At 38.3% G+C, this 25,699-nt stretch overlaps 1 protein-coding gene across 17 annotated transcripts in view; it reads left to right on the top strand.

Moving 5' to 3' along the window:
- The window catches only part of ESRRG (estrogen related receptor gamma), a 724,179-nt gene that overhangs the window by 473,360 nt on the left and 225,120 nt on the right, over positions 1-25,699 (top strand). The window contains exon 1 of one of the 17 annotated variants that reach the window (XM_049868237.1): positions 7,103-7,326. The exons of 15 other annotated variants lie outside the window; for them this stretch is intronic. In XM_049868237.1, coding sequence (XP_049724194.1) covers positions 7,271-7,326 — 56 coding nt within the window. In that variant the 5' untranslated portion in view covers positions 7,103-7,270. Of the gene's footprint in view, positions 1-7,102; positions 7,331-25,699 lie in introns of those variants that run through there. One more of the 17 variants, XM_049868250.1, reaches the window with a different exon arrangement.

Here is a 25,699-nt window from a genome sequence, read left to right as displayed (position 1 = left end):
GTCCTCAGAGGGCTCCACACACTGTTGGAGTTTCTGTGCACTGGTGTATCTATCGTCAAAGGAGGCCTGGTGGAGTGGCGGTTAAGAACCTCGGCTGCTAACCAAAAGGTCGGCAGTTGGAATCCACCAGCTGCTCCTTGGAAACCCTGTGGGGCAGTTCTACCCTGTCCTCTGTAGTTGCTATGAGTTGGAATGGACTCGATGGCAATGAGTTTGGTGTTGTTTTGGTGGTTATATTGCCAACAGTTGTGAGATTAACACTAAGAGCTTGCTACTAAGCACTGGAAAGGAGAGATATCATCTTTTCTAACACAATCTTTCCTACTACCTAGGCGTGTAACCTTGGTTTAAGGCTCTTAGCCACCCCGGCCTCCTTTTCCTCACCTGTAAGGTAACCAAACAGACCTCTTATAATCCTTACTGCCTTCCATTCCTGTAACTCCCCTACTGTTTAGGCTCCTCTTACTGCCCTAGATTAGCAGCCATTCAATGTAACAAGGGCCAGCCTTGTGAAGAAATTGAGTTCCTGGGATATCTGATCAAAGGAGCTCCTGGTGAATGAGCCTGAGTGTGGGATAGTAATAAAATCAGCAGCATTCTTGGCTGAACCGCTAAGGTAGAGGGATGTGGAGAAGTGTCTTAAAGAGATAGCAAAGGGGGATAAGTGATTTTCTTTCCCCTTCTTTCTGGTAAAGAATATTCAGTTGAATGTCCTGGAAAGTCAGCCTGATCAGTTGACTCTCCCAAGCCTGTCTTCTTATACTTACCTTTTTTAAGGGGACATCTTTTATGCCCACTTTTTTTCATTACACTGAGCCATGGAATGTGGGACAATATAGCAAACAATTCATAGGGGAACGTGACCTGTATTGTCACTGAGGGAATACTTGCACTTTACGTTCTTTTTTCTGTTTAGTATCTTGATAAAGGCCAAATGAATTGGCAGTGCCATTCTTAAATCTCTTCTTTCTGTTAGTGAGATTTGAAAATATCGTGGGTAACATGGAAGGCTTGGCATGTAGAGGGTGACAGTAGGATTTATTATCCACGCTGGGGCACTTTTGAGAGTGAAAGGTGAGGATACTGTAAATTATTAGGCTAGGTCAAGGGGCCCTTGGCCCCCTGGGTCACGTGGTCCTCCAGCTAGAGCTGGTCTTTGTGGTAAATTGATTTAACTTGTTTAATCATTATAATAATTCTACAAAGTAGTTATTGTTGTTATTCCCGTTTAATAACTGAGGAAGTGATGCTGGTCCAGGAACCCCTGTGTGGCACAAATGGTTAACCACTCAACTATCAACCAAAGGTGGCTGGTTCAAATCTACCCAGAGATGCCTCAGAAGAAAGGCCTGGCCATCTACTTCTGAAAAAGCAGCCATCAAAACCCCTATGGAGCACAGTCCTACTCTGCACACATGGGGTCATCATGAGCTGTAATTGACTTGAGGGCAGCTGGTTTGTTTTTTTGTTTTAGTTTGTTTTGCTATAGGGCCTTCTACAGTCTTTTGACTTCTGCAAGGCACCACACACACAGAGGCACACACAGGTGCACACACACATAAGCACACGCACACACACACACACAGAGGCACACACAGGTGCACACACACACACACACAGAGGCACACACACACCCCTAATTAATTTGCCAGGGTTGGGGTGAGCAGATTTCTATCAAACACATTCATTTATAAAAAATGAAAAGAGCCTTAGAAGTGTGTCAGAGAGTTCCAACATCAAAAACAGAGTAATAGCTGCTTTAAGTCTGTTTATATAGACACCAGATACTGAATTTCTCCTTTTTTTTTTTTTTTTTTAAACTGGCTTTTTGAAAATTTGGACAGAAGGGTTAATAAAAGTAATAGAAAAAGAGAACTTTTAAATAGTATCGAAAATTCATATACATCAAGAAAAGAATACTTTTGTGGTTTTTTGGTGTTTCATAGATATATACATTTTTAGCCTCAAATATATTACGTGTTGAATGGAGTGGTAAAAGGGTAATTTGATCATTTTACTGGCATCACAGCGTGTACGCTTACTCTGGGATCTGTCTATTGTTGCACTCCCCCTCCCTCTCTGTCTCTGCCAGTCCGCTGCCCCCAGAGTTAAACTACCCTTTATTTTGGACAACACTATCACACACATGATTGAGTCAACAATTTATGGTTTTTAAAAATAGGGATTTTGTCCACTCTTAGGTTTATTGTTTATCATAATCATCTTTCAAGTGAAAAGGCTAATTTACTCTTTCTATAGGAATATTTTAAGCTTGATTATCATAATATTTCAGCTGCCTGAAAAGGTCTAAAACGGGACATTGACCTTGAATGTTTTTCGCATTTAGCTCGTGGTGCTTAACATTCAGGAAAGAATATAACTGCAACTCATTTATTAATGTATAATCTCAAAATGTTAACTATTGCTCTAAAGACATGCCACGCAGATTACAAAAAGCTTGTAGCATACGGAAAAATGCGCTCAATGTTTTATCAGGACAGTATGTTGAAAATACAACATAACTAAAGTCAGTTTTCCCACTGGAGCTACTGTAGTTTATAATTTAATTTTTACTGACATTTCACCATGTATATTATTAGCTTGACAAAACGAAAGTGAAATAAACCTGAATTAATTAAACAGAAAGCAAATTGCTTCTATTGGTTTCCCTGTCTTTCTCTGACTCTGATTCTGCTTTTTCATTCTCACAAATATACCAGGCACGAGTTTGGTGAGCTGTGGAGATGAGGCAATTGCTCCCCAGAGAATGGGTTTTTTTATATGGACTCTGTAATTTGGGAATGGGATGGGTTTATAGAACAAGAGGTTTGTCAAAGGGAAAGATTTTTATTAGTGTTTCTGTGGAAGCGATCATTTTCAGTAGAAATAATTGCTTCTTGCCAATGGAGACAATAATTTAAATATCAAAGCCTGTGCCCTAGAAATGAAAGGCAACAGAAAATGAGGTATGATGAATTGATAGAGGTTTGGTGGTAATGTGGAATGAAGTAATCCTACTGACTCTGAAGAAGTTTGTGTGTTCTCAGTGGAAGCAGTGTGTTCTTAAGCAGGCTGACAGCACAGTAGGAATCGTGTATACAGACGAGGAAACAAGGAACCAAGGAACCGACGGGTGGGGCAACGTGCTCCACGTGGCAGAAGGGAGCTGGTGGCCAGGCCTCCTTGCTGCTCATTCAAGATCCTGTTCCCAGGGATGTCATTTAGGGTTTTCTTTTGGAGTAAAAGGTAGCCCTTTGTAGTAGTTTTGGCTTGCTTTTTGTAATATGATAGATTATACTGTGCATGATACATAAAAGACAGCTTGGAAAATGGTTCAAAAAGTTAAACAACATTTCAAAGGTTTTCTGATCTTTCAGGAAAGAACGGTGAAGGTAGCTTACGAGGCAATTTGAAAATCTAAATTTGCTATGCCTTGTTTAGTTTTAAATATTTAACAAATGGCACATGTGAAATATAAAATCTAAATATGCTTCAACAGTAGTGTGACAACTTGAAACAGTTGAATACAGATTAGTCCTCTTTTCAGGAAAGGGAGTGGGAACTAAAAATAGCTACTAATATGCACAAATAGTAAAACTAAGCATCTCTCAGTACCTTTTAGCGACTTAAGGATTCATTGTTAAGAGTGTTTTGGGAATGGCTCTGACTAAAACGATACAATAAAAGTCTGGTGTATACAACCTACCAAAATCTACCTTTTGTTTCCACGTGGGTTTTGCTTGTTTCCATTCTGAGTCTTTCAAATAGAAATGAAGTATATTCTCTGCCCTGTTGCCTGAGGGTTAGTTGGGGCCTGAGAATGAAGTTGTTTGGATATTTGTGACCGCATTGTTTAAGGAAGAAGAGCTTGAAACTGTGCAAAGACTGAGGGCCGGATGCATAAACTGATATTAACTAATTTATTAATATTCTTCATGAAACTGTCCTAAGAGTTTTCTTTTGTTTGGTTCTGTTTTTCCTGCCTTCGGTAGACTCCTTGTGGTAAGATTGTGAAGTGTATAGACTGATTAGCAATTTGTGTTTATTCTAGATTGGTTACCTAGTTCCCCACCCCCCCCCAAAAAATTCTTTGTAGTTATGATTCTTACAGGTTCAAGTTCAATATTACTCATGGTGTGTTTGTTTCTTGTGGTCATCCACTCCTTTCTCCTTCAAGGAGGGAAAATCTCAGTGACTAGAGAAGGTTCTTGAGATGACTGAGCTGTGGGTTTATAAAATATTCTGGAAGCTGTCCCGGAAGTTTAGTGCAGTAGATATTATTTTAAATTTTAAATTGGTTAAACTGGATTCAAGACAGTAGGTGTAATCTTAGGTCCTTGACTTGTAGAGGTGACATTTTGATCCCAAGGGAATATTACACATCCCTACAAACCGAGTGCACTTCTGGTCATTCAGAAAGCATCTAGTTCAAGAACACTGCACCTTTTGTAGATGAAATATGGTTAGTGAAAGGTCAGTGGGGACTACCGTATGTGTGTCTGTACACATTTCTCTGTGAGCACAGAAAAAAGAAAGATTTATACATGAATATGAATCTCAATCGGTTTTAAAAAATACGGGAAAGAACCTGTATGGTTCATTACGAGGACAAATAAGTAGCCACAGGGAAATAAGACAATTCTACAAGATAGAAGGTACCTCTTAGAAAACCGGGTAGCTTAAAGCCCAGCGGTAAATAACGGGCTACAAAGCTTGTCTTTAAAAAGCCATTTCAAAGGTGCAGTGAGCACGGTCACAGCACGACAACACAGTACACCATTCTGCACTCTGCACAGGTGTGAGGTCTGGGTGCTTTTAGTAGGTTAAGATGTGTTGAGATGTGTGTGTGTGTGTGTGTGTGTGTGTATGTATATATAGATAGATATTTAAGAACTGTCCCTGGGCAAAATAAGAAGGAACCTTTTTTTTGGGGGGGGGGGCGTATATCTTTAAAAATATGTACAGTGGAATCTATTAATAACCTTGGGAATTTCGGTTTTATTCAGAAAGCAAGATAGTAATCATTGGAACCAGAGGTGCTTTTCTCTGTCTTTCTAAGGCAGCTTTAGCTGCCACAATTCTTTTGTTGTATTTCAGAAAAATCATGTTTCTTTTTCAAAATGCCCTTTTTTATTTATATTTTAATTGTAAAAAGATTACATGTCTCATTTTAGATTGAATAGACCCATCTTTTTCCCCCTTTGGTGTCTGCAGAATGCTTGGATTTTCTCCTACATCTCAAAGCTCTTTTAATTCACTGCTCACAACCAAATTTACATCTTAATTGCAGAGTTCACATTTAACAATATAGACAGCATAATGCTACTGGTAATTAAGCTTTTACTACCTGCTTTTATCCAGTATTCTCAGGCACAGTTTTTGCTATGTGAGTTCTGATCTAGAAACTTGTATGAATTTAGACCAGAAATATAAGGAATCGGGCCCATGTCTTAAAAAAAAAAAATGTGGTTAAAGACATGGCAGGCAAATTGCTTTTTTCTTGGGGAGGGGGACAAAATCTGCCTTTATTTTTATATTCTGAATTTTAACTTGGCTGTTTCATTTTGTTGTTGTTTTTTTTTTTTTTTTTTTAGCACCGAAAAAATTTGTGAGGGTATGTTGAGTTGAGGTCTTATTTAGTGAATTTAACACATTGAATATCTGAACCAATTTATTTTGACCTGGAAGATCATGCTATTTATATCATGGAAGGCTTAAGATGTAAAAGGTTGGTAAGCTGTAGAATTGAATTATTTCAGAATTGTGGGTCTTCCATTCTCCATAAAGTAGCAGTTTTGTGTGTGTGTGTGTGTGTGTGTGCCATAAATAGCTGGTTATCTATTCCAATGTATATTTCCTGGAATTAAAAAAAAAGTTTAAGACCTAAGCAAATGCTGTAATGAAATTAAACATAAGCTGCTGGAGGAGGGAAAACACTTCTTACATATTCTTTTATTTTTCAACACTTTGAATTGAAAATTCTTAGTTTTATAAATTATTATCTGTTTGAAACTAGTTTTTATAGTGATCTGACTGCGTGATGATTTACAAAACCTATTTTTTTTTTTTATCTGGGTTAATTGTTTAAAGCCTGTAGGGTGTGTTAATTAGAGAGACAAATATGTATACTGCCTTTGATTCGAAAGCTGAGTGTATCTGTATCGGTCTCCCAGTTTGGAAGCATGTACTGAAATAAATACGTAACCAACAACACTTTCAGTGCAGTGTTTAGTAATGCTTAACCTTCAAAATGCAGTCCTTATTGTGTTAAAATTCATTGAGATGGATTTAATACACTATTTACCCTATAGCCCTCTGTCTCCCACCCCTGAAACTGGGGAAGCCGATTTGCCCTGCGGTTGTTTACCTTTGTTTTGAGAAGCTACGCACTGTCTAAATGTAGAGACAGTAGCAGGTAGAGAAATACTTACACATCTAATCTACGTAGGCATTCTCTTAAATTGTGCTGATACCCTACTTCCTCTTCTGTCCTTGTGTAAAACTGCATTCCGCCTCAAAGCTGAGGACCCCGGTTCCCGTGGCCGAGCCATTGAGAATAAGGTCTTTGATTTCTCAAACGCCCAGCATCTATCAGGGGAAGAGGAAGAGACACGGTGACAAAAACATGCGCCAGGACGGCACTAAGTAAGAAGCAGCCCACAGGGTAATAAACAGACAACGGCAGGACAAACTTGATTCTCTACCTTCCGCAGAGTCCTTTCCCAAATTAACTCAGTCTGCGTGAGTTCTTCTTTTCAAGGCAAAGTAGGTCTGAGGTTAGAAACCAAACACAGATTTCTCCAGTGCTTAGAGACCTAAGTTAGTTATGCCGCTTTTGTAGCTTCCCAGGAGGAAAAAGAAAAAGAAAAAGAGCACGGCCACTGGCTCCAGGGAGCGCGCAAAGCTGGCGCGCCCTGGCGCTCCTCGGCCCACCCTCCTGGCCGCCCTCTGGCCGCTCTGCACCCAGCCTACCTGCCTGGCTGCGCTCGCTGGGTGCAGCCTCCCAGCGCCTCCCTCCTGATTGGGCAGCGGCCCCCCAATCGGCGGCGCGCCTGGGCCGGGGGGACTGCATATGTAAAGCCTTACTTCATATTAATAAGCTCCAATCGGGGCTTTAAGTCCTTGATTAGGAGAGTGTGAGCGCTTTGGTCCCAACTGGCTGTGCCTATAGGCTTGTCACTAGGAGAACATTTGTGTTAATTGCACTGTGCTGTGCCAAGGAAACTTTGATTTATAGCTGGGGTGCACAAATAATGGTTGCCGGTCGCACATGGATTCGGTAGAACTTTGCCTTCCTGAATCTTTTTCCCTGCACTACGAGGAAGAGTAGGTACCTTTTCTTTCTTTCCTTTTTAAAACTCGGCGTGGGGGTGCGTGTGTGGGGGGCGGGGGGGACAGAAGGTATCTTTTGCACCCTGATTCAGGTACGGCCCTGGGTATTTTGTGCGCACGAGGGCTTGTTGGTGTCTGTCTTGTGCCTTTTGTGCGGAGGGTGATCTCCTAAATCAGTAAGTCGAGAATTGTTCTCTGACTGCACTGTTACCTTTGAGGCAGAGCTCAGTGACTGTCAGGAAAACAGCTGTGTGACAGTCACTTCTTATTCAGGTGCTAAGAATAGGCACTTGGTACACATGCTTAGTGAACTGTTAAAATGCATCTTTTACTAGGACCCATTTTCCTCAGGAAAGATGTTTTAAAATACAATATTCAAAATGATTTATACTATTGAGTGCCTCTATGTGTTTGCAGTTTGACAGATATTTTCAGCTCCCTGTCATTTCTTACCCTGCAGAGTTAGAGGCAGAATTGCACATTTACTAATTCTCCTTCAGAGGGCAATTTAAAAACTAGCCCTCTGCAATCCAGGGCTAGAATAATGCTATTTGCATGGTTAGCGTTAAGTCAGCACTGAACTGACAAATCAGTCCATTAAGTAACATGAGATTTTCACACATTATAAATATTTAAGGGGGGGGTACTAAAAAAGAAACAGTACTGACTTTTACAATTTCCCTTTAAATAGACAATGCTGAGATTGTGGATGTATTTGTGCACCGTGTCCAGAAAATACAGAAAAGTACTTTGGTTCTTACGTGCAGTTTAATTCATATTTTTGAACATCTTTATGCACAAGGAAATACATACTTAGATTCCTAAAGGTGGAGGGAAGCGAGTGAGGGCTTGGAGGAGTAAATTAGGCATTCTTGTGTAAATGAGTAGGTCGTAAACTTAATTTCAGCCCACTGTTAAGATAAAATACTAGTATATCACCGTAGCTGTCACTGATTCATCTCTCTTTCTGTTGAGTCAGTTATATTGCTTTGCTTTCACATTACAGTAGTGCTGGCTGTTATAATTCTGGAACGGGTGCTCTTGGCAAACATTTCTCTCTATAGATTATGGAGAAAATATAAAACTCGAGACGGTGAGGCGGTGCATTATAGGTAGATGTCCACTGGCTGTCCTTAATGACTGCATTTTGCTTGGCTTTGTAATTAAGATGAAAAGTGACTTGCAATCTCAGTGGCCGCTTATGGGTGTATGTGAGTGTATGTATGTGTGTACACACACGTACTCTTGCACACACAGACACACACACACTCACACAGGATATTAGTCAAGAGATAGACTTAAGAGGAACTGCAAGATTGTAAAGCTGTGCTTGCATCAGTTCCCAAACACTCAAGGGAAGAGAGAGGCTTAAAATGTGTGAAAATGAAAACGAAAAATAAATAAAGGTAGGACTGCCCACTCAAGTGTAGTTTAAAGGTTGGTGCACCTGGGGCTGAAGAACTGGGAGAGTTTGAAGGTCCTCATGTCAGGAAAATGCATTCATCTACGCTCACCCAGATTCTGAACTTTCTCTCATAAATAAACAAAACAAACTTTTAAAATCCTCCAGAGGTTTCATTTTAAAGTAGTTCCTTTGAATTTAACTTCTTATAGCTAATTTGAATAATTAGATAAGCCTCTTAAAGTAGGTGCATTTAAATGAAATCAGGACACATGTCCTTTTGGCTTTGGCGCAAGATTCAAACTAGCTTTCTTTTTGGCTCAATTAAAAGTCATCTTAAAAAAAAAATCAGATTTATTGTCTGGCTGCAGTTTTGATGGTTATGTGGTTCACTGGACAGACAGAAAGATCTAATGCTAAGCAACGCATCTGCCTCTCTGTCTCAATTAATAAACCACAGACTTTATACATGCTGTGAATATTCAGAGTAATTGTACTGGGTTAAGCCCTGTCACGTGTGTGTATACACAGAAATGAAACCAGAGTTATGCAGTTCCAGTGGAAAATACAATTTCTGCTTTGGAGGCTGTTCAAAAGATTGGTACAATTTATTGACCACCATTAGGGAAGTCTAAAATGTTAACCTATCACTGTGTATTTTTTTTAGGAAATGAGCCAGCATATTAAAGAACATAATACTTGAAAGCTTGTTTCACATTTAGGAGCAGCACTAGCTGATAGCATAAATAGATGAAAATAATATATCTGCTCATTTTGACATATGTGTCAGTCTAATCATTCTAAATGAGTGTGCTCATCACATGAATCCCTTTCAACCTCTGATTAAAATGTAACATTGACTACAGGATTACAGAGCAGACTTAATTTTACTGACTGTTTTAACAGTTGTCACAGCTGTTGGAAGAAGGAAAGGCAATTGAAACACTCCAAAACAGGCAAGACAAGGAGAGAACAGTTTAAGAAATTTTAGCCTGATCATTGAAATCCAGATGCTGAAAATTAAACAGATTTGTGTTTTAATATTGCCGCTTGGCACTACGCAAGTTTTATTTTGTATGATCCGCTCTCTTTGCTTCAGGATTTTGATTTCTTGTCTGCCTCATCTCTCCTTATTAAAAGCTAAACTAAAGTGAGATGTAACTCTCCAAAAGTAATACTTACGTCTCAAAATACAGGGAATAAAAATAGGCAGAAAAGAAAAATGTATACAGTAACAACAGCAAAAGCCCAAATCAGAGTGGATACTATCTTTTTAAGGAAAGATAGGGGGGTGATAATATCTGAGAACCATGAACCAATACTTTAAGATTATTTTTCTAAGAAGGAATACTTAAAGTCCAGACTTGGAGCCCATATTTCTTGTCTTCGTGTTTCTTCTCAGTAAATCTTTTGAAAACACCTGCAGCCTTAAAGGTAGGTGGTGTAGGTGGGGCTTTCCCATGATTTCTTTGTAAATTGCTGGCAGTGACAAGCAGCTGCACTTAGGGGCCAGTGTTCTGGAGCTGTAGAGTCTCGCAACCTTGCCCATCATATCACTAAAGTGAACGGACTAATTCCATTTTTCTTTAAAAATCAAATAACAATTGTACATGTCTCAAACTATATAGAGTTGAGATAACCAGACTCTGTATTATGTAACATAAGATTTGCTCCTTGAAATATGCACCAAAAAAAGTGTCCCTAAGTTAATGGCATGAATGTTGAATGGGGGTGGTAAGCAAACGAGGGGCACCCCGAGTTTTGCTAGCTCTTTGTGTCAGTGTATTTATGTATTACCCTGTATATGTTTGGTGATAAGTTTTAAAAATCCTCTTTTTGCAGAAAGGGCTGGAAAACAGCTTTCTTTTTCCTGGGCAGAGGCAAGGGCAGTGGTGTTGGCTGGTTCTTCTGGGGATGGTTTCTCATCTTAGCATGTTTACGGCACTGCTGCTTTATTTACTGAGCTCGTGTGTTGCAGCGGTAATTAACCCATGTTATTAGGAAAAGCCCTTGTGGATATCCATTAATTCTCTTGCATGGATGATCGTTTTTTCCAGGGCTTTTTCCCCCAATAAGGTATCATTGTTCTTCTTTTTTTTTTTTAATTCTGTATTGACAGCCCCTGATATATTTCTTTGATTTAATCTGACCTGTAATATATATTGGCTATTTTATGAAGAATGGTAATTGTGATTCAGCTTTTAAAAATGCTAATAGAAGCAGAAGAAAAGATTTTTGTTGTTCTTTTTAAAGTGAAAAAAGAAAAGAAATTAAGGTTTAAAAATAAAATAATGCAGGAGATCAGTTTTAACTCCAAAATTACCAGATCTTAGGATTTCTGCTTAGTGTCTTTGAATCTGGGTTTGACTCACTTAATAACACTTTAGGCTTTTTTGTGTGAAATATTGAGCCAGCAGAAAAAATACTTGGGCTTCCTGTGCTGGAAAAAGATAAGGACCATCTCATCAACTGGGCCATACTTTTGCAATTAATTTTAGCTACATGATGCTATTCATCAAAGAGGGCAGGCAACTTCTCTGTGATTCTTTTAACAATACTTTCACAGTACCTCACTCCGGCAAAAACTACAGACAAAGAAAAGACCATTCTTTTTGAAGGTAGGCATAAAGTCCAATATCAAGTCCGTATCCATTGTGGAAAATCCCTCCACATTCATTTTAGCATATTGACTAAACAACAACAACAACAAATCTGTTTTACTGGTAAAGGAATGTTAAGCATGGAAGGTTTTTGCTTGTAGTATTTCTTAGAATAAATTAAAAAATCTGGGCTTATGATCAGTACTTTGTCATGCAATTGGCAGTTAATAGCAGTGATTTCTATTAGACCAATTAATATTAAATACACTTTTCAGATTCGCCTGCCAAGCCCTGAAAAATTTGAGGAGAGCATTTGAAGTATCTCAATGGAAGTTTAAAGTCAAGGCGGCAGATAAGCTTTACTGTGAATTTTGCTTCATAGCAAATTCATGGACGAAACAATACAATGTTGATCTGTTTTAAGTGCCTCTGAGCTCCAGCCCTCGCCAGCCAGCTCTCTGGAGAAAATGTGTGATTACACTGGCCCAGTTTGTTCAGTTTTTATCTCTTTTACATCCACTGGCCTTGTATTAAATTGTCATTGTCCTAAAGCACATGAGATAGAAATGAATTGCAGCTCTCTACATTCCCTGACAGTGAAATATTTAGCCTCTCTTTCTCCAATCATACTTGCGTGTGTATTTGATAGTGCAGGGATGGCACCAAGCATGTCTGCCGCTTGACGCTCTTCTTGCTACATTTTGTATGTTTTGTCTTGGTTATTATTCTCATAGCCATGCCCGTGTGGCTATGCATGGTTTGTACAGGTGCAAGTAAATAGATACACATATGTTACTTTAAAATAAATAGATACACATACGATACTTTAAAATTCAAAGCAGTTGACAGATGCACACCTGTGTGTGTATGTGTGCGTGTGTGTGGTATGCATGTGATATATGTATATATATCAGAAGAGGTATGTATGGAGAACGTAGGTGTGCTGCTAAGAGTGCTCATGTACATTTTTATAGCAAAATGAATCTCAAACATTTTCCTAATTAGTAATTTGCCAGGTATTCGCAAGGCATGATTTTAACCTGAAATTAGTATTTCAGATATTAACCAGATCTGGTTTTGAGCTTAATAGGTTTAACCACTATATAATAGACAGGTAACAGGTAACCTGTTAAGTAAATTTGTTTCTGATAAAAAATTAATTATTATCGTTCATAAATTAAATATCTGGTAATCATAAATATTCTGTAAAATAAAGAAATAAACTACTGATATTAAATGCATAATTTAATGATTTGGGCCCACATCCAAGAAACAATTTTGAATTAGCCTTGGCTACATTCTTCTCTTATACAGTCAGAGCTGATAAATATATCTTAATGTAAAACATGGTAGCTTTCAAATAAATGCAAAATATGAATTTCATTTATTTGCACTACATAAATGTCATTTGCTTTTTTTGCTAACAGCAAATGCCTATAATTAACAAATATTTTTTTCTATAAAGTGCATCTTATATTTGAGAATTACTTAATTGTATTCTAAGAGGTGAATTTAGGTCTGTTTAGTAAATCTGAATGAATGTTGAAAGAAAACACTTATCCAAGGGTTATTTCTATTCTAATTCTTGTTCTAATTCCTATTCTTGTTTAAATTTCTAAAAATACTTTTCCTACCTTTATTTGTTTGTAGACACTTTAACAACATTTTTTGTTATTGTGATTTAAAAAAATAAAATCCTGCTGTTTCTTTATGCCAATCCACCAGATCAAAGTTAACTCTTTCATTTTCTCAGGGCTGTAAGCGACAACATTTTGCTTTTGAAGGATTCACCTGGCAGTTTGTTCTTGTTTTGAGTTCATTTTGGACTTACACTTTCTAAGGTTTAGGAAGCCTCTAATAATAAAAAATAATTTCCATTCAGATTTTAGCAAACACATCTTTCCTGCCCACTTTTTCTTTCTAGAAATGCCAAGTGTTTCTTTCTGTCTGATTTGGATGATATTTCTCAGTATTTTTCAAGTGCATTTTTTTAATCAGTTATCCAAAACCATTAAGTTGAGAGGTTTTCATTTTTGTGTGTGTTGTATATGTGTGTGTGTGTACATACATACACCTCCCCCTTTTAACTTCTATATGTATTTTAAAAGGTTTAGAGGAAACTTACTTTTTATGTTTTGATTCCTTCGAATGCTATGCCGTCTTGGATTTGTGACTATGTGCATATATTTGGAAGGGAACTCGTTAAGGCAAAGCAATAAGAGAAGCTACAGTTTTACGGAAAATGGCTTTTCACTGGTCAGTTAAAGGCCATTTGCAGCACTGGCGTAGATCTGTATGTGCATTTGAATGTAGAGAGATGGCATGCAACACTGACTATCAGAAACACAACCTATGGGCGTAAGGAATCCTTTCGCAGAACATAAAGATTGAAAACACTAGCTTTTGGCATTTAAATGCTTATTAAGGCGTTAGACTCATGGGGAGACCACCTAAGGACTAGATTACATTCTAAAAAAGAACTTAAAGGTACATTTATATTTTAATTATAAAAGTCCGTCTTTGTCCTGTACATTCCTCTGCCTTTTCATGTCCCTGTGAGTGAAACAAAATTGCATACACCCTTTTCATCATTTTGATTGGAAGTGCGCACTATGTGTAATATGCTTTGGCAGCACTTACTGGCCAAAGAAAACAAATTAATATGGGGCACACTGAGGGCTGTCAGGCATATCACAGACGTGTCAATTTAACTTTGCTTCATCATACACCTTCTCTGCAAACAGTTGGTTAAGATGGTACTAAATAAAAGGGAAAAAAATAAAAGGGAAGCTACCGATAAATTCCCATATCATACCAGAGATTGATGGCTAGCATAAGTGTGATGAAAACCAGCTTGCTTGCTTACTTCTTTTTAAAACTCTTAACTGTAGGAATCCAGATGGCATGATTGAGATTTAAAAAAGCATCTAACTTAAGTTCATTCATATCTGTCTGCTACCTTAAAGGTACAATAGAATGAAAAAAAAAAAAAGTCTCTGAAATGATGAACTTGAGTTGATCTCATGTGTGAAGTAAATACTTCGGTGAAGATGTGGGCAATCCACTTTGAACAGGGCACCTTTCTTTTTGTTGCAATTTGCATTCCTTTTCTGGGGGAAAAAATCCCTGTGCTTTCTTTTGTCTGGTTTATTCATTTTGCCAAAACTGAAATTTAAAAAAAGTAAATTGAGAACTCATGCACAGAAAATAGGCAGAAGCACACTATTTTTTTTTTTTTTTCTCCCTACAATCAGACTACCTTTGTACATGGTAATTTCTTTTTCATTTACTCTAGGAAGATTTTGCTAATGTTTAATGGCTGTTGAGAATTTAAACAAAAACAAAGAAGCTGTTAAATAAATATATTTACTTTCCTTTTAATACTCACAATGTGAGTTAAAATGTTTTAAAGGTGTACTTTTTAAGGCGGTTAATATGTAACACTATTTATAACAAATTATTTCCTTTTGAAAAGAGTTGTAAAAGCGTATTAATCATATCTAAAATTAGCCTCTGAATTAGCAAAAACAGGTAATATGAAAAATGATAGAGACTGAGGGAAAAAATTAAGGGAAAAAAATTCAAGTGTGAGGTTGTCCAACTGATTGTCTTTTGCCTTCCATAATTCAAAACCGTCGTAGTACGTTCACTTCTCCAAAAATGTAAGACGATCATGGTACATTGTATTCATTTTTCCATAACTGAAGGAATACTCTGCCAATGCTTTCTTCCCAGCTATTAAACTATTAAAACAGATCCAATCTTTTGGAGGAACAGTGTATCCTTAACCAACTATTCATGACCAAGGAAAGGGGAAGATATATATGGTTGATGAGAACTGTGTCCTTTCTCTATAAGAAAGTGGCTGTGTACAGTTGGTTTTGGGTACTAAGAAATGACAGAAGCATCACTGTTATGCACAGACTTGAATGGCACCTGCCTCATCAGTCATGGTACTATAGTGTCACAGATAGAAAAGCAACTGTCAGCTAAATTGTACTATACTACACACTTTGCTAATTCACCTTATTGTTCTATATATCCAGGGGAAGCCTCCTTCTGTTCTTGGAGTCTAGACAGAAGTAGGAGTTGGGCTCAGGTGGTAGTGTGTGGTTGCCTTTTTCTGTTCTCTCCTAGCCATTTAGCAAAGGGAGTTGAGCAAGAAATGGACACAGTATGCAGAGAAGCTCAACCAGGGATTCTTTCCTAGGGACTGGAATTTGTAGTTCTTCAGTTGTTCAAGCAAATTTCAGATTTTTCTTATGGTCTAGAAAAGTCATTGTTGTCTCTCATGCTCCAGAGTACTGTCCATAAATGACTAGGTGTGTCTCTCAGTTTGTATGAGCAATGAGCTGGTTTAAGCATTTATAATAGAAACAGAGGGTGGCTCACCTACTGAAGGGAATCTGGTTGATGATTTAATTAAGTCTGAAGAATGAAAATAATAATAAGAGGTTAAAAACTCAAATCGTATTTTTTTTATTTCTTTATTTCCTTATAGTGAACAAAACTTTATTGTCTAGAGCATTTATGAGGGTTTTAATGATTGGAAACTCTGTCCTAGAATGTGCTTACCATATGTGACAGCCATGCTTTCTATCTTGTCTTCAGTTTATTGGGTAAGTTCGGTGATATCATCTATTGTCTTACTTTGTTTACATTATAGAACCTGTCTGCCTCAATTGTAGATAGCCTGAAATATGGGGAGGGGGCGATGCCTGTTCAATTCTAAAAACAACTGCAAAACTTTCCTGAACAGATACCTTTCCCCTCATTCAATCCCAGCAATATCTTTTTTTTTTTTTTTTTAATTTTCTGTTTTCTATTCATCTGTTTTGCTAAAGGATCATTTCCTTTGGTAAAAGGTAAGTCCATGTTATTTATATGTATTTGCACACACACACAGCACATTTTATTTTCCCCTAAATTCCAAAGAGATTGCCTTCAACTTTTCATATTTGTTTTTCTTTTGTCTCTGTTTGTTGTGTATTCTAGTTGAGTGCTTTTATAGTGTTTTCTTGATTGTTGTCAGTTTGGTATACTCACTGCTGACATTTTTGCTAAGTTAATGTCACAGCAGAAAAAACTGATGGCAAACTGGAATCTGGCTACAGTGCCTGGAAGATACAACTTATGTTTGATTGTGTGTAAATACAGTTAGTTAGTTGGGGGTTTATCAGATAGCTTGGCAGACAAAGAGAAGTAGTACACAGTTTTCAGTAAGCGCGCTGTTCATACACCTGATAAGATTGAGAGAGCTTTTCAAAACGCTGATAGGCTTTGAATAAGAAAAGAATAATCACTTCTACTGGCACCAGCTTATCGGGAATGAAGTAAAATGCCAACACTTTTACATTAGCAAAAGTAAATGTTTTAGACACTGTGCTTTTTTTCATTGAAGTTAAATGGGTAGGGTGCTTTCGAGGGTACTGTAATGAACAGAAGGATTTATTACCTTGACTAAATTACGGGTGAATACGTTGATAAAGGAAGCTTCAGCATCAACAGCAGGTTCTTTGATAAGCAGGTGCGTCTACACCATACATTCTCTGGAGAAATTAAGTATTCCCTTTTCCACTCCAATTCTATTAAACATCATTTCTGATGTTAGAAGATGCAGTTCTGTCCTATGCCAGTCGACGCCTCTTGTTTTCCAGCAGATGGGTGACAGGCATTTGAAACGTAGCTTATCAGACTCGTAAAATGCTGGTACGCTGTTATTCAGTAAGTTAGGCCATCTGTAAGTTTCTGTCACTTATGCTACACCAGCAAAATCCTATGCAAGAAATTTTATTTTTTTTCCTGCAGGAATGGAATGAGATTAATTAGAAATTTAAGATACCTTAATGAGAAGATAAATGTATTTGTCCAAATAGTAGTCTGTTTTAAAGAACCTCCTCTTAAGAGAAGGGGTATTGGTTTTGCTCTTCGATAGAGGCCATTAACGTTCCCAGTTCTACCTTTTCTTTTCTTTGTAATGTGACGCCTACACATACTTTGGCGTATTCAGATTTGATAGATGATAGTGCAAGAGCAGATTGATTGATTTTGGATTACTATTGATTACTCTCAATGAGATCACTGTGACACACTCGAATCAATAGCATTCGATTAAGCAAGGCACCACCGTTGTATACATTCAGCAGCAGTGGGGACTGAGGAAGAGAATGTTCGCAAGCTGAGGAATTGACAAAGCGTTCAGCTTTAAATAGCCCTTTGTTCAGCACTAAAAAAAAAAAAAAAATAGTTCCTTAAAATAGATTTCATTGGAAAGTTCGTTTTTGCAACTCTGGGTCTTTCTATGGAAGAAAGACCATCAGTTTAAGGTTTATTAAATTTTAACTAAAAACAACTGGGCCCCATTTAGGTGTAAAATAATTTAAGCACTTACTGCAGGCAACCTTCATGCTTCTGAGCTGTTGCTCAAAGGTTTCATTCTTTTATGAAGATGTCAATTGTAAACATAAAAATGCATCACTGAAAATGTAATGGTTTAAGAATCAAACGGAAATAAGAACTTCTGCCTGAGGAAAGCACTATAATCAAAATAAGGTGGTCTTAACTTTCTTCAGAAGCGGGCGTGCTTTGGAGCAGCGCTGGAAGGCAGCTGCGGGTACAGCACCTTGCCAAGCGCGCTGCTGCAGCTTCTTTTTCCCCCTTTTTATCAGAGGGTATTTATCATGCCGCCAGTACTCCATGCAAAACACAAAGTATCATTTGATCTGAAAGCTGCTACTGCTGCTGATACAGGGACAACTTGGTGTCCTGGGCAAACTTACAGAGTCGCTGGGGGAAAAAAAAAAATCCATATTTCAAGTCCTTTAGTCCAAGGATAAGATTTTCCATTGCATCCCATCTTTGTGCAGTCTTAGCCCTTGGAACGAAGAATTTGCTCTTCCGTGGTATGGCATCACCAAGTGGTCTCTCCGAAAGGTGAGCATGATAGTAAACACCTCATGGAATATGTCCGTGTTCTTACATGCAAAACAAGGCTTCCAATGAGATTTTGATTACCAAGGCCTGTGTACCCCAAATTTTAACAGGTTTAAGTCTTCAAACATACTTGGCTAAATAAGATTCTCTCATTTTGATATTAATAAAAAAAATAGAGGTGGCTTTTGAGGGAAAATGAATAGGAAAGTCAAGTTTGGAAACATGAAGTTCCCCACAAAACACAAGGCTTTTTGCATGAAAGTAAGGTAATGGGATTTGTATTATTTTAGATTGAACCATATGAAATTGATGTTTTTGTAGGTTAAGAAATGGTCAAATCGCGGCGATTTCATATGGTTCGACGTTATAGTTGAATTTATTACTATACTGCTCATATTCAGTAAACAAACTGGAAGAGATAACTGTCTGTTTTATGATGGGTTGTATCAGATTATATGGGAAACACTTTTTTTTTAAAGCCTTCATTATGGCAAGTATATTGCAATATCTTTTTTTATTCAACACCACTAGACAGTTGCCCAGTGTGGAGTATGTACACACTGAAAAGGCGTGCGTTTGCTTCGTTTCTCCCGTTGTAGCTAAGCTGCCTCTGAGAAGTCCTGTAAATCTTTCACCGTTTGAGTAAGTCTGTGCTACAAACGAGAGTATTCTCATCGTATCAGGCAACAAGTACTTGACCCCCCCAAAAAAAGCACATGGCTAGGCTAAAGAGTTTGAAAGCAGATTGGGAAAAAGATCTCGCTACCTCAAATATTTCATCCTCACTTACGTTCCTGCATTAAGAGAGCCTTAATATGCTAGTTAGGGTTTTCATGCTTTTCCCCAGAGAAGTATTAAAACTCTGCTCCATTAAATCTGTGCACCGGTGTGGATTAGGCAGGTGTGGACTCCGCAAGTTGGCAGGGAAGCCTGCGATGCTTTATTGGCTATTGCAGTTAGGAAAGGTGCTTTAGGAGCTGTGATAAAATGATCCCAGAGCCACCATTCGACCCCCCCAGATGTGCGGCTGAGAGCGGAGCTGCGCTGTGCTGCCCAGTAGCTCTTCCCGTGCCCACCTGCGGGCAGAAGCTGCTCCTAGGTAGGAGGAAAGTTGGTTGTGTCGGTAGGCAGGGGGCGGGGGTCCCGAAGCCACTACCAGAAATGTCAGCACAGAGCGCGTCTTGACTTCGGGTCATGCCAGGACTGGTAAGTTTGTCTTGCTGTGGGTAAGCGCATGGCAGCTTACATCTTGTTTTGGAGAGGAGGGCTGGCGTCGTTTACTGGAACTTGACTGAGCAAGTGGCTCTGACTGGTGGCACTGTCAGGCTGGGAGTTTTCCCTTAGTCTTGCATTGCCCCCCCCCATCTGTGGCACTGAATTTAATTTATCGCTGGTACGAAGTTCAAAAAAGAAATCATCCATTTTGATGTTTGCTATTAGACACAGGCAGTGTGTGTGGGAGGGGTAGTCTTAGCACACAAGCCACTGTCCTGGTCACACTGTGACCACTGATGGCAGAGGAATTTTTTTTTTGTCTCTGTTCATTTTGACTGTAAAATTGTATGAATAGAGAGAGGTTACCTGTAGGGTATTTTAAATTAACTATTATTATTATTTTAAGTACACATTCCTTTGGAAAGGACTGAAAGCAGTGGCTGGCATATACATCTTATTAGCACATTTATTCCATATTTACGTTAGTTTTACCAAAAGACATGAAGAGCTGAGAAATAGAAACATTCCAGTGGTTCATTCGTTCTTTCAAAAAAGCGCAAGCCCTTGCATTTCTTGTTGGGTGGCCACCTGGGGACTTCGGAGCATTATTTGCAAATGAGAGGAAAGATTTTGTGGGGTCTGCTTCCCATCAGGCTTTGTCTCCAGCTCTGTACAGTAGCTTTTGTCTGGCTTCTCAGTTAGTGGGATTTCTCCCAGCAGCGTGAACCCCAGCCCATCAGCAGGCTGCTAGTCAACAGCAGGTGTGAACAACATAAAACAGGATTAACGCTGAACCAGAGTGTGTACTAAAAACAGAACCCCCGCCTTGCTTTTAAAAGGACAGCAGGACTGGAAGGTAGAAGCCACGCCAGTCCTGTACACTCCTTGTTTACTAAACAGTGTTCAATGGGCTATGTAAACGGCTCTGTTTAGGTGCAGAGAAGGCATGCCAGCCCTCGTGTACACACTCTTTCTCGCCCTCTCTCTTGTTAACTCAGAACTTAGGTAGGACATTCTTCTTAGACTTTCAGAGGGAAGAACAAAAAACAAAAAATCTTGAACCTGGATTATAGGTTATTATTTCAAAGATACTGTCTCTGCTTACAAGTTAAAAGTCGATGAGTGTGCTGTCATTTTCCGCCTCTAAAAAATATCGTTGATGGTTTATTCTAGGGTATTCTTGTGTTTCATTGTGTGACTTAATTTATATTTTCAGTTAGGTAGATAAACCACAAATAACTAAAATAGGTAATTTCATTAGAGATTATTAAAAAACCCACTGCCGTCAAGTCAATTCCAACTCATAGCGACACTATGAGACAGAGTAGAACTGCCCGATAGAGTTTTCAAGGAGCGCCTGGCGGATTCAAACTGCCAACGTCTTGGTTAGCAGCCACAGCACTTAACCACTACGCCACCAGGGTTTCCTTGGAGAGATATATATGTGTGTGTGTATATATATATTAGAGATTATACACCATATATACATATATATATTAACACTACCTACATATGAATAAGAACAGGGAGGGGGGAATCATAGTTAATATAGAGAACTGCATGAATTTAACAAGTTGTTTAGCAAACTGGGCACTGCATGGAGCTTAGAGCATCTGAGTTATTTTGTCAATATTTTGCTTAGGAAAGAGAAAGTTGGCATTAAAAAAATACATTTCTCTTTCTAATTTATAGTAATTCTAGAGTATACTATATATTATATGAAAACTTGGGTATCTATGTTTTTTTTACCTTTTTCAAACTGACTTGTATTTTGAAACTTCAGAGCTTGGCCATAATTAGGAATGGATCAGAAATAGGGAAATAACAATTGAGTCAGTCAGAGAAATTTTATTACACACACACCTTACCCAGTCTTCTCAGCACATGCAGATGTAACTGTTTTAGCATGTGTTATTATGGCATCATGCTAATTTCTGATGCTCCAAAAGTATGTTCAAATATAGACATTTAAGTAAGTTTTATCTGTTTGAGAATGTCATATACACCTTATTAAAAGAATAACTTTGAGGTGTCAAAAATCAAAATTTTAATTATCATCCTCTTTGAGCAGCCTCTTGAAACATACATCACCTTTCTGACTTTTTGTATCAGGGCTTCAGTTGCATCACTTCCTTTGCTTACACTGTGCTTACACTTACTTTAAAATAAAAAAAAGGTGGGGGGCTATATTTCTTTGCAAAGACGTTGCTCCTAATTTTATTTTAGAAGTAATATTGTCTGCCAGTTTCACTGTGGCAGTCTTAACACACATGGAAATGGTATACCAAGTACTTCTAAATCATTATGAACTATAAAATGATAAAAATTATTTTAATCTAGAGTCACTATCTTTAAAAAATTATTACCAGTTGTCTAACAGTGTTTCTAAGAAATGTCCATCCCTTTCTGTTTAGTATTTTTAGGTACCTTCAGTTATGTTCACTAACTAGGTTCCTGGTGAATTGCATAAAGATAGTTCATGAAATAGTGTTTAGAAGATATCAATTTAAAATTGATTTTTGAAGTTTATTTTTTATAACCAGTTCTGTGGTATCCAGTCAATTGCTTATACTGCCTTCTCATGTTACATCCAGAAAAAAAAGAAAAAAGATCATATGCATTTGTTTGCCATTTCTTCAAACATTAAAGTCATCAATTTAGCACATGAAACTGCGTTTTTTTTTTTTTTTTAATCACTCTTTCAGAAGTATTTGACTTGCGGAAGGCACTGTCCTAGGCACTGGGATTCTGAAATAAACTATAAAAAATACAGAATGAATTATGAGTGCATAGAAGACAATTAAAAGTGGGACCTTCTTATACCTAAATCTCAAATTTAAATTTGGATTCACCTTTAGAAAATAATTTCAGGAAATGAGGGAACAGTAGTTTTGTATAAAACTTAAGCCAACTAAAGCTTCTATCCCGATTTTCTGGTTTCAGCTTTGGAGAACCTATGGCAAGTTAGCCTCATGAACACAGGTAGAAATGGTGCCTTTTGGTCCTAAGCATTGCAGAGATGATTGAGGTCTTGGAGTCAATCAAGTCTGGTCTCCCTGGGGCCCCTCAGCTGAAAAATGGACCCAGTCCTGTTTTTTTGTGAAACCTTGAAGATTTGGTAACCAACATTGCTATTAAAGCTTAAAAAGCTCTAAATTGTATATGGTAAGGTTTGATAAATTGGTAATGAAAGAGGAAAAATTCTTTGGAAGATCATATAAGAAAAGATCTTTCCCAGATCGTAGGGAAAGCAGGGGGCATTTATTTGAACTCTGAAGGTGTGAGGTTTGTATTGTTTGACTTTGAGGAAAAGGTTTGAGTTAGTAAATTCATTCTAATCAAAGAAAATGGCCATTGAAAGTCAGGTATTGTAAGGCACCCTTGCCTATAATCTTGTGATAAACTCACAGTTACTGTCTTTGTTCAGCATTCCTGCAAAACTCCCCGGTAGAGTTCCCAAAAGCCTAGGATTTGCCCGAGGACTGGAAGGAAGACTGAACTCAAAGCAGTTCTCCAGTTTCTCTGCAGCATCTCTTCAACGGATGCGTTTTATTTGGGTGCTTGATTAATTTACTTACTTTTCGAACACACAGATGGGTTTGCTTTAGACCGTTAGAATTATCGCCCTTCTCCTTTTCAAAAGTTTGTAATGAGATGATCGGTAAAGTTAGGTAATAATAAGATTTATAGTGGCATCAGTTAAGACTATAGAGGGATTAAAAGCACAGTATCATGGTGCCATTGCCAACCGAAATACACCAGAAGTATCTTGGGATAATTTTTTTGTCAAGCGTTTATGCTCAGTTAAAGTTTATGCCACACGTTACCGATTGTCTCATCATAGGGTGGGATCATGATGCTGCCAGCTTCCAATTGCAGGTGAAAAACAATGCAATTTTTCTTTTTGGGGTAATGTGACTATAAAGTTACAAACTCTGGAAGGGAAACGTCACACCTTTGGAAATGACACTAGAAACACGAGACAAAGAACTCTCTCAACTTGGGCACAGCTAATGTTTTCTGCAACACGTAAAGGCGGTAAAAATATGGCTTTCTCCCTCCACTTGGCATATGCGAAGGGCAGCTTACCTTCCTGAGAGCGCTGCAGCCACAAGCTGAGCCAGCTTACTTAGGCTTTCATTTCATTTGTATGTGTTTTCCAAACAATATTTTTGAAAAAAAAATTAGTTTTTTCTTTCGTAGTCCTCTTGACTTCTCCATTGTCACTCCCTTTAATCCTCCTTTCCTTGCTTTTTATTAAGCTGAGGTGGGATGTCAGAAAATGGACACATGCTTCTTTATTCAGAGTCCCAAAATGCATTCTGAAACCTTCATCATGTTCTTAAAAAAGAAAAACCTGATAACAAAGCAGCAACAGCATAAAGCCTGGGGGGCTACTGGGGGGGGGGCTGGGGGTGGGGAGGAAGAGGGCAGCTGGCATTTTAGGACCCCTTTCTAGGAGTGTACGTAAAGGACCTGCCAGTGCCCCCCTTCCACCCCACCCCCAGACTACACGCCGCTCGGCGTTAGGATGATGATAATGTACCTGGAAGGAAAAGGCAGTCCATGCCGAGGAGGGCAGCGTCAGACAGGGCGCCTTGCCATCTGCCCCACCTGCTGCATTCGTGCGTCCATCTGGAGAGTGCAATCGCTGATTGTAGGCCTCTGCTGAGGAACATTCGGGCTGAAAAGCAGGCAGTGTGAATTATTTAGGTAGCTAGTATAAATAGACAGAGAAGAAGGGGAAGACTTGCCGGGAAGGGTCTGAAAGAACCTGGTGCTCCCCATCCTCCATGCTCTGGAAGGCCCTGCCCTATGAAAGCATTCTATTTGCATAAGATTTAGATGTGTAGATCACGTGCAGATTACAAACCAGTGGGTTTTATCTCGATTTAAATAGCGCTCAGCCTGTTTCATACTTAAAATATGGCCAGCTTCAGGTCAGGAACCTTTGGGGACTTTCAACATAAGTGAAATGGATGAAATATAATGTTTTAAGGCAGCGATTTGGCAGAACTCAAACAACTGTGTGTCCTCTCTGAAACGGATGATTTTTTTGTGTGCGCAGGGAACATATTTGACTTTTTAGTGAAATGTAATTTATATAAGCTTTCTCCTTTTTTTCCTACTAGATACAAAAAAAATAAAAAATTCTCTGTTAATTTTATTTGTATATGTGGCCAGTCAAAAATATTTCAGTGACTATTGTGTACAAAGCACTATGTGACTGAATTCAGCATACACATTGATACATATTAAATGTTATATGAAGTCTTCAGACATAGAAATTTGTGTATGACTTTGTGTTTTCTGTTTCTAGATAAACCACATGGACAGGCACAAAAGTCCTAGGAATTACTTGATTGATGCAAAAGAAATACTTAAAGAAATTGTAAACTGGAATCAGTTAAGTCATTTATACTGAAATAGACTCTTTAATGAAATAGAACGTCTATATAAAATTGTTTTTTAAAGACTTTCTGGTATCATTTTGTATCTAATAAGATTGGTTTAAGCCAAAAAAAACCAAGTCACTGCCTCCGAGTCAATTCTGACTCACAGTGACCCTATAGAACAGAGTAGATGTGCTCCATATGGTTTCTGAGGCTGTAAATCTTTATGGAAGCAGACAGCCACATCTTTCTCCCGTGGATTGGTTGGTGGGTTCGAACTGTTGACTTTTGGGTTGGCAGCCAAGAGCTTAACCACTGTGCTACCAGGCCTGCAAGATTGGTTTGCAGAGCTAGAATTGTCGTTTTAAGTCTAGGAAGAACAGTTTGTATAAAAATGATTGTGAATATTCGATGAAGGCTTAAAACTATGAATGCAATTGAGAGTATCCAGGCCTTAGACAAAGTGTTTTATTTTCTCTCCTTAGAATCATTTATAGTGTAATACATGTTGAGGAGGATGAGTGGGGAAGAGGAGCTTCACTTATTTTATGATTTTTTAAAATCTGTTTCTCTCATTTTTACTGTATACCCACTCCTCACTAATTGACATGGCTACGTTTCAAAGACCAGGCTGTTATGCAAAAATTGGCATTGTGCAAAAATGGAAGATGACCACATCAGATCACAAAATGGAGGATGTCTGCATCATTACATAACTGCCAAATTACATCATTACATTAACTGCCAAACCACTAAGAATCATGGCCCAGCCAAGTTGACGCATAACCTTAACCATCACAGCCATCGTTACTCTTGTCATTAAT

The sequence above is a fragment of the Elephas maximus genome, chromosome 24 (assembly GCF_024166365.1).
Source record: "Elephas maximus indicus isolate mEleMax1 chromosome 24, mEleMax1 primary haplotype, whole genome shotgun sequence".
Taxonomy (NCBI): domain Eukaryota; kingdom Metazoa; phylum Chordata; class Mammalia; order Proboscidea; family Elephantidae; genus Elephas; species Elephas maximus.
The sequence above is the reverse complement of the archived record's forward strand: the minus strand, read 5'-3'. Positions and strand labels throughout refer to the sequence as shown.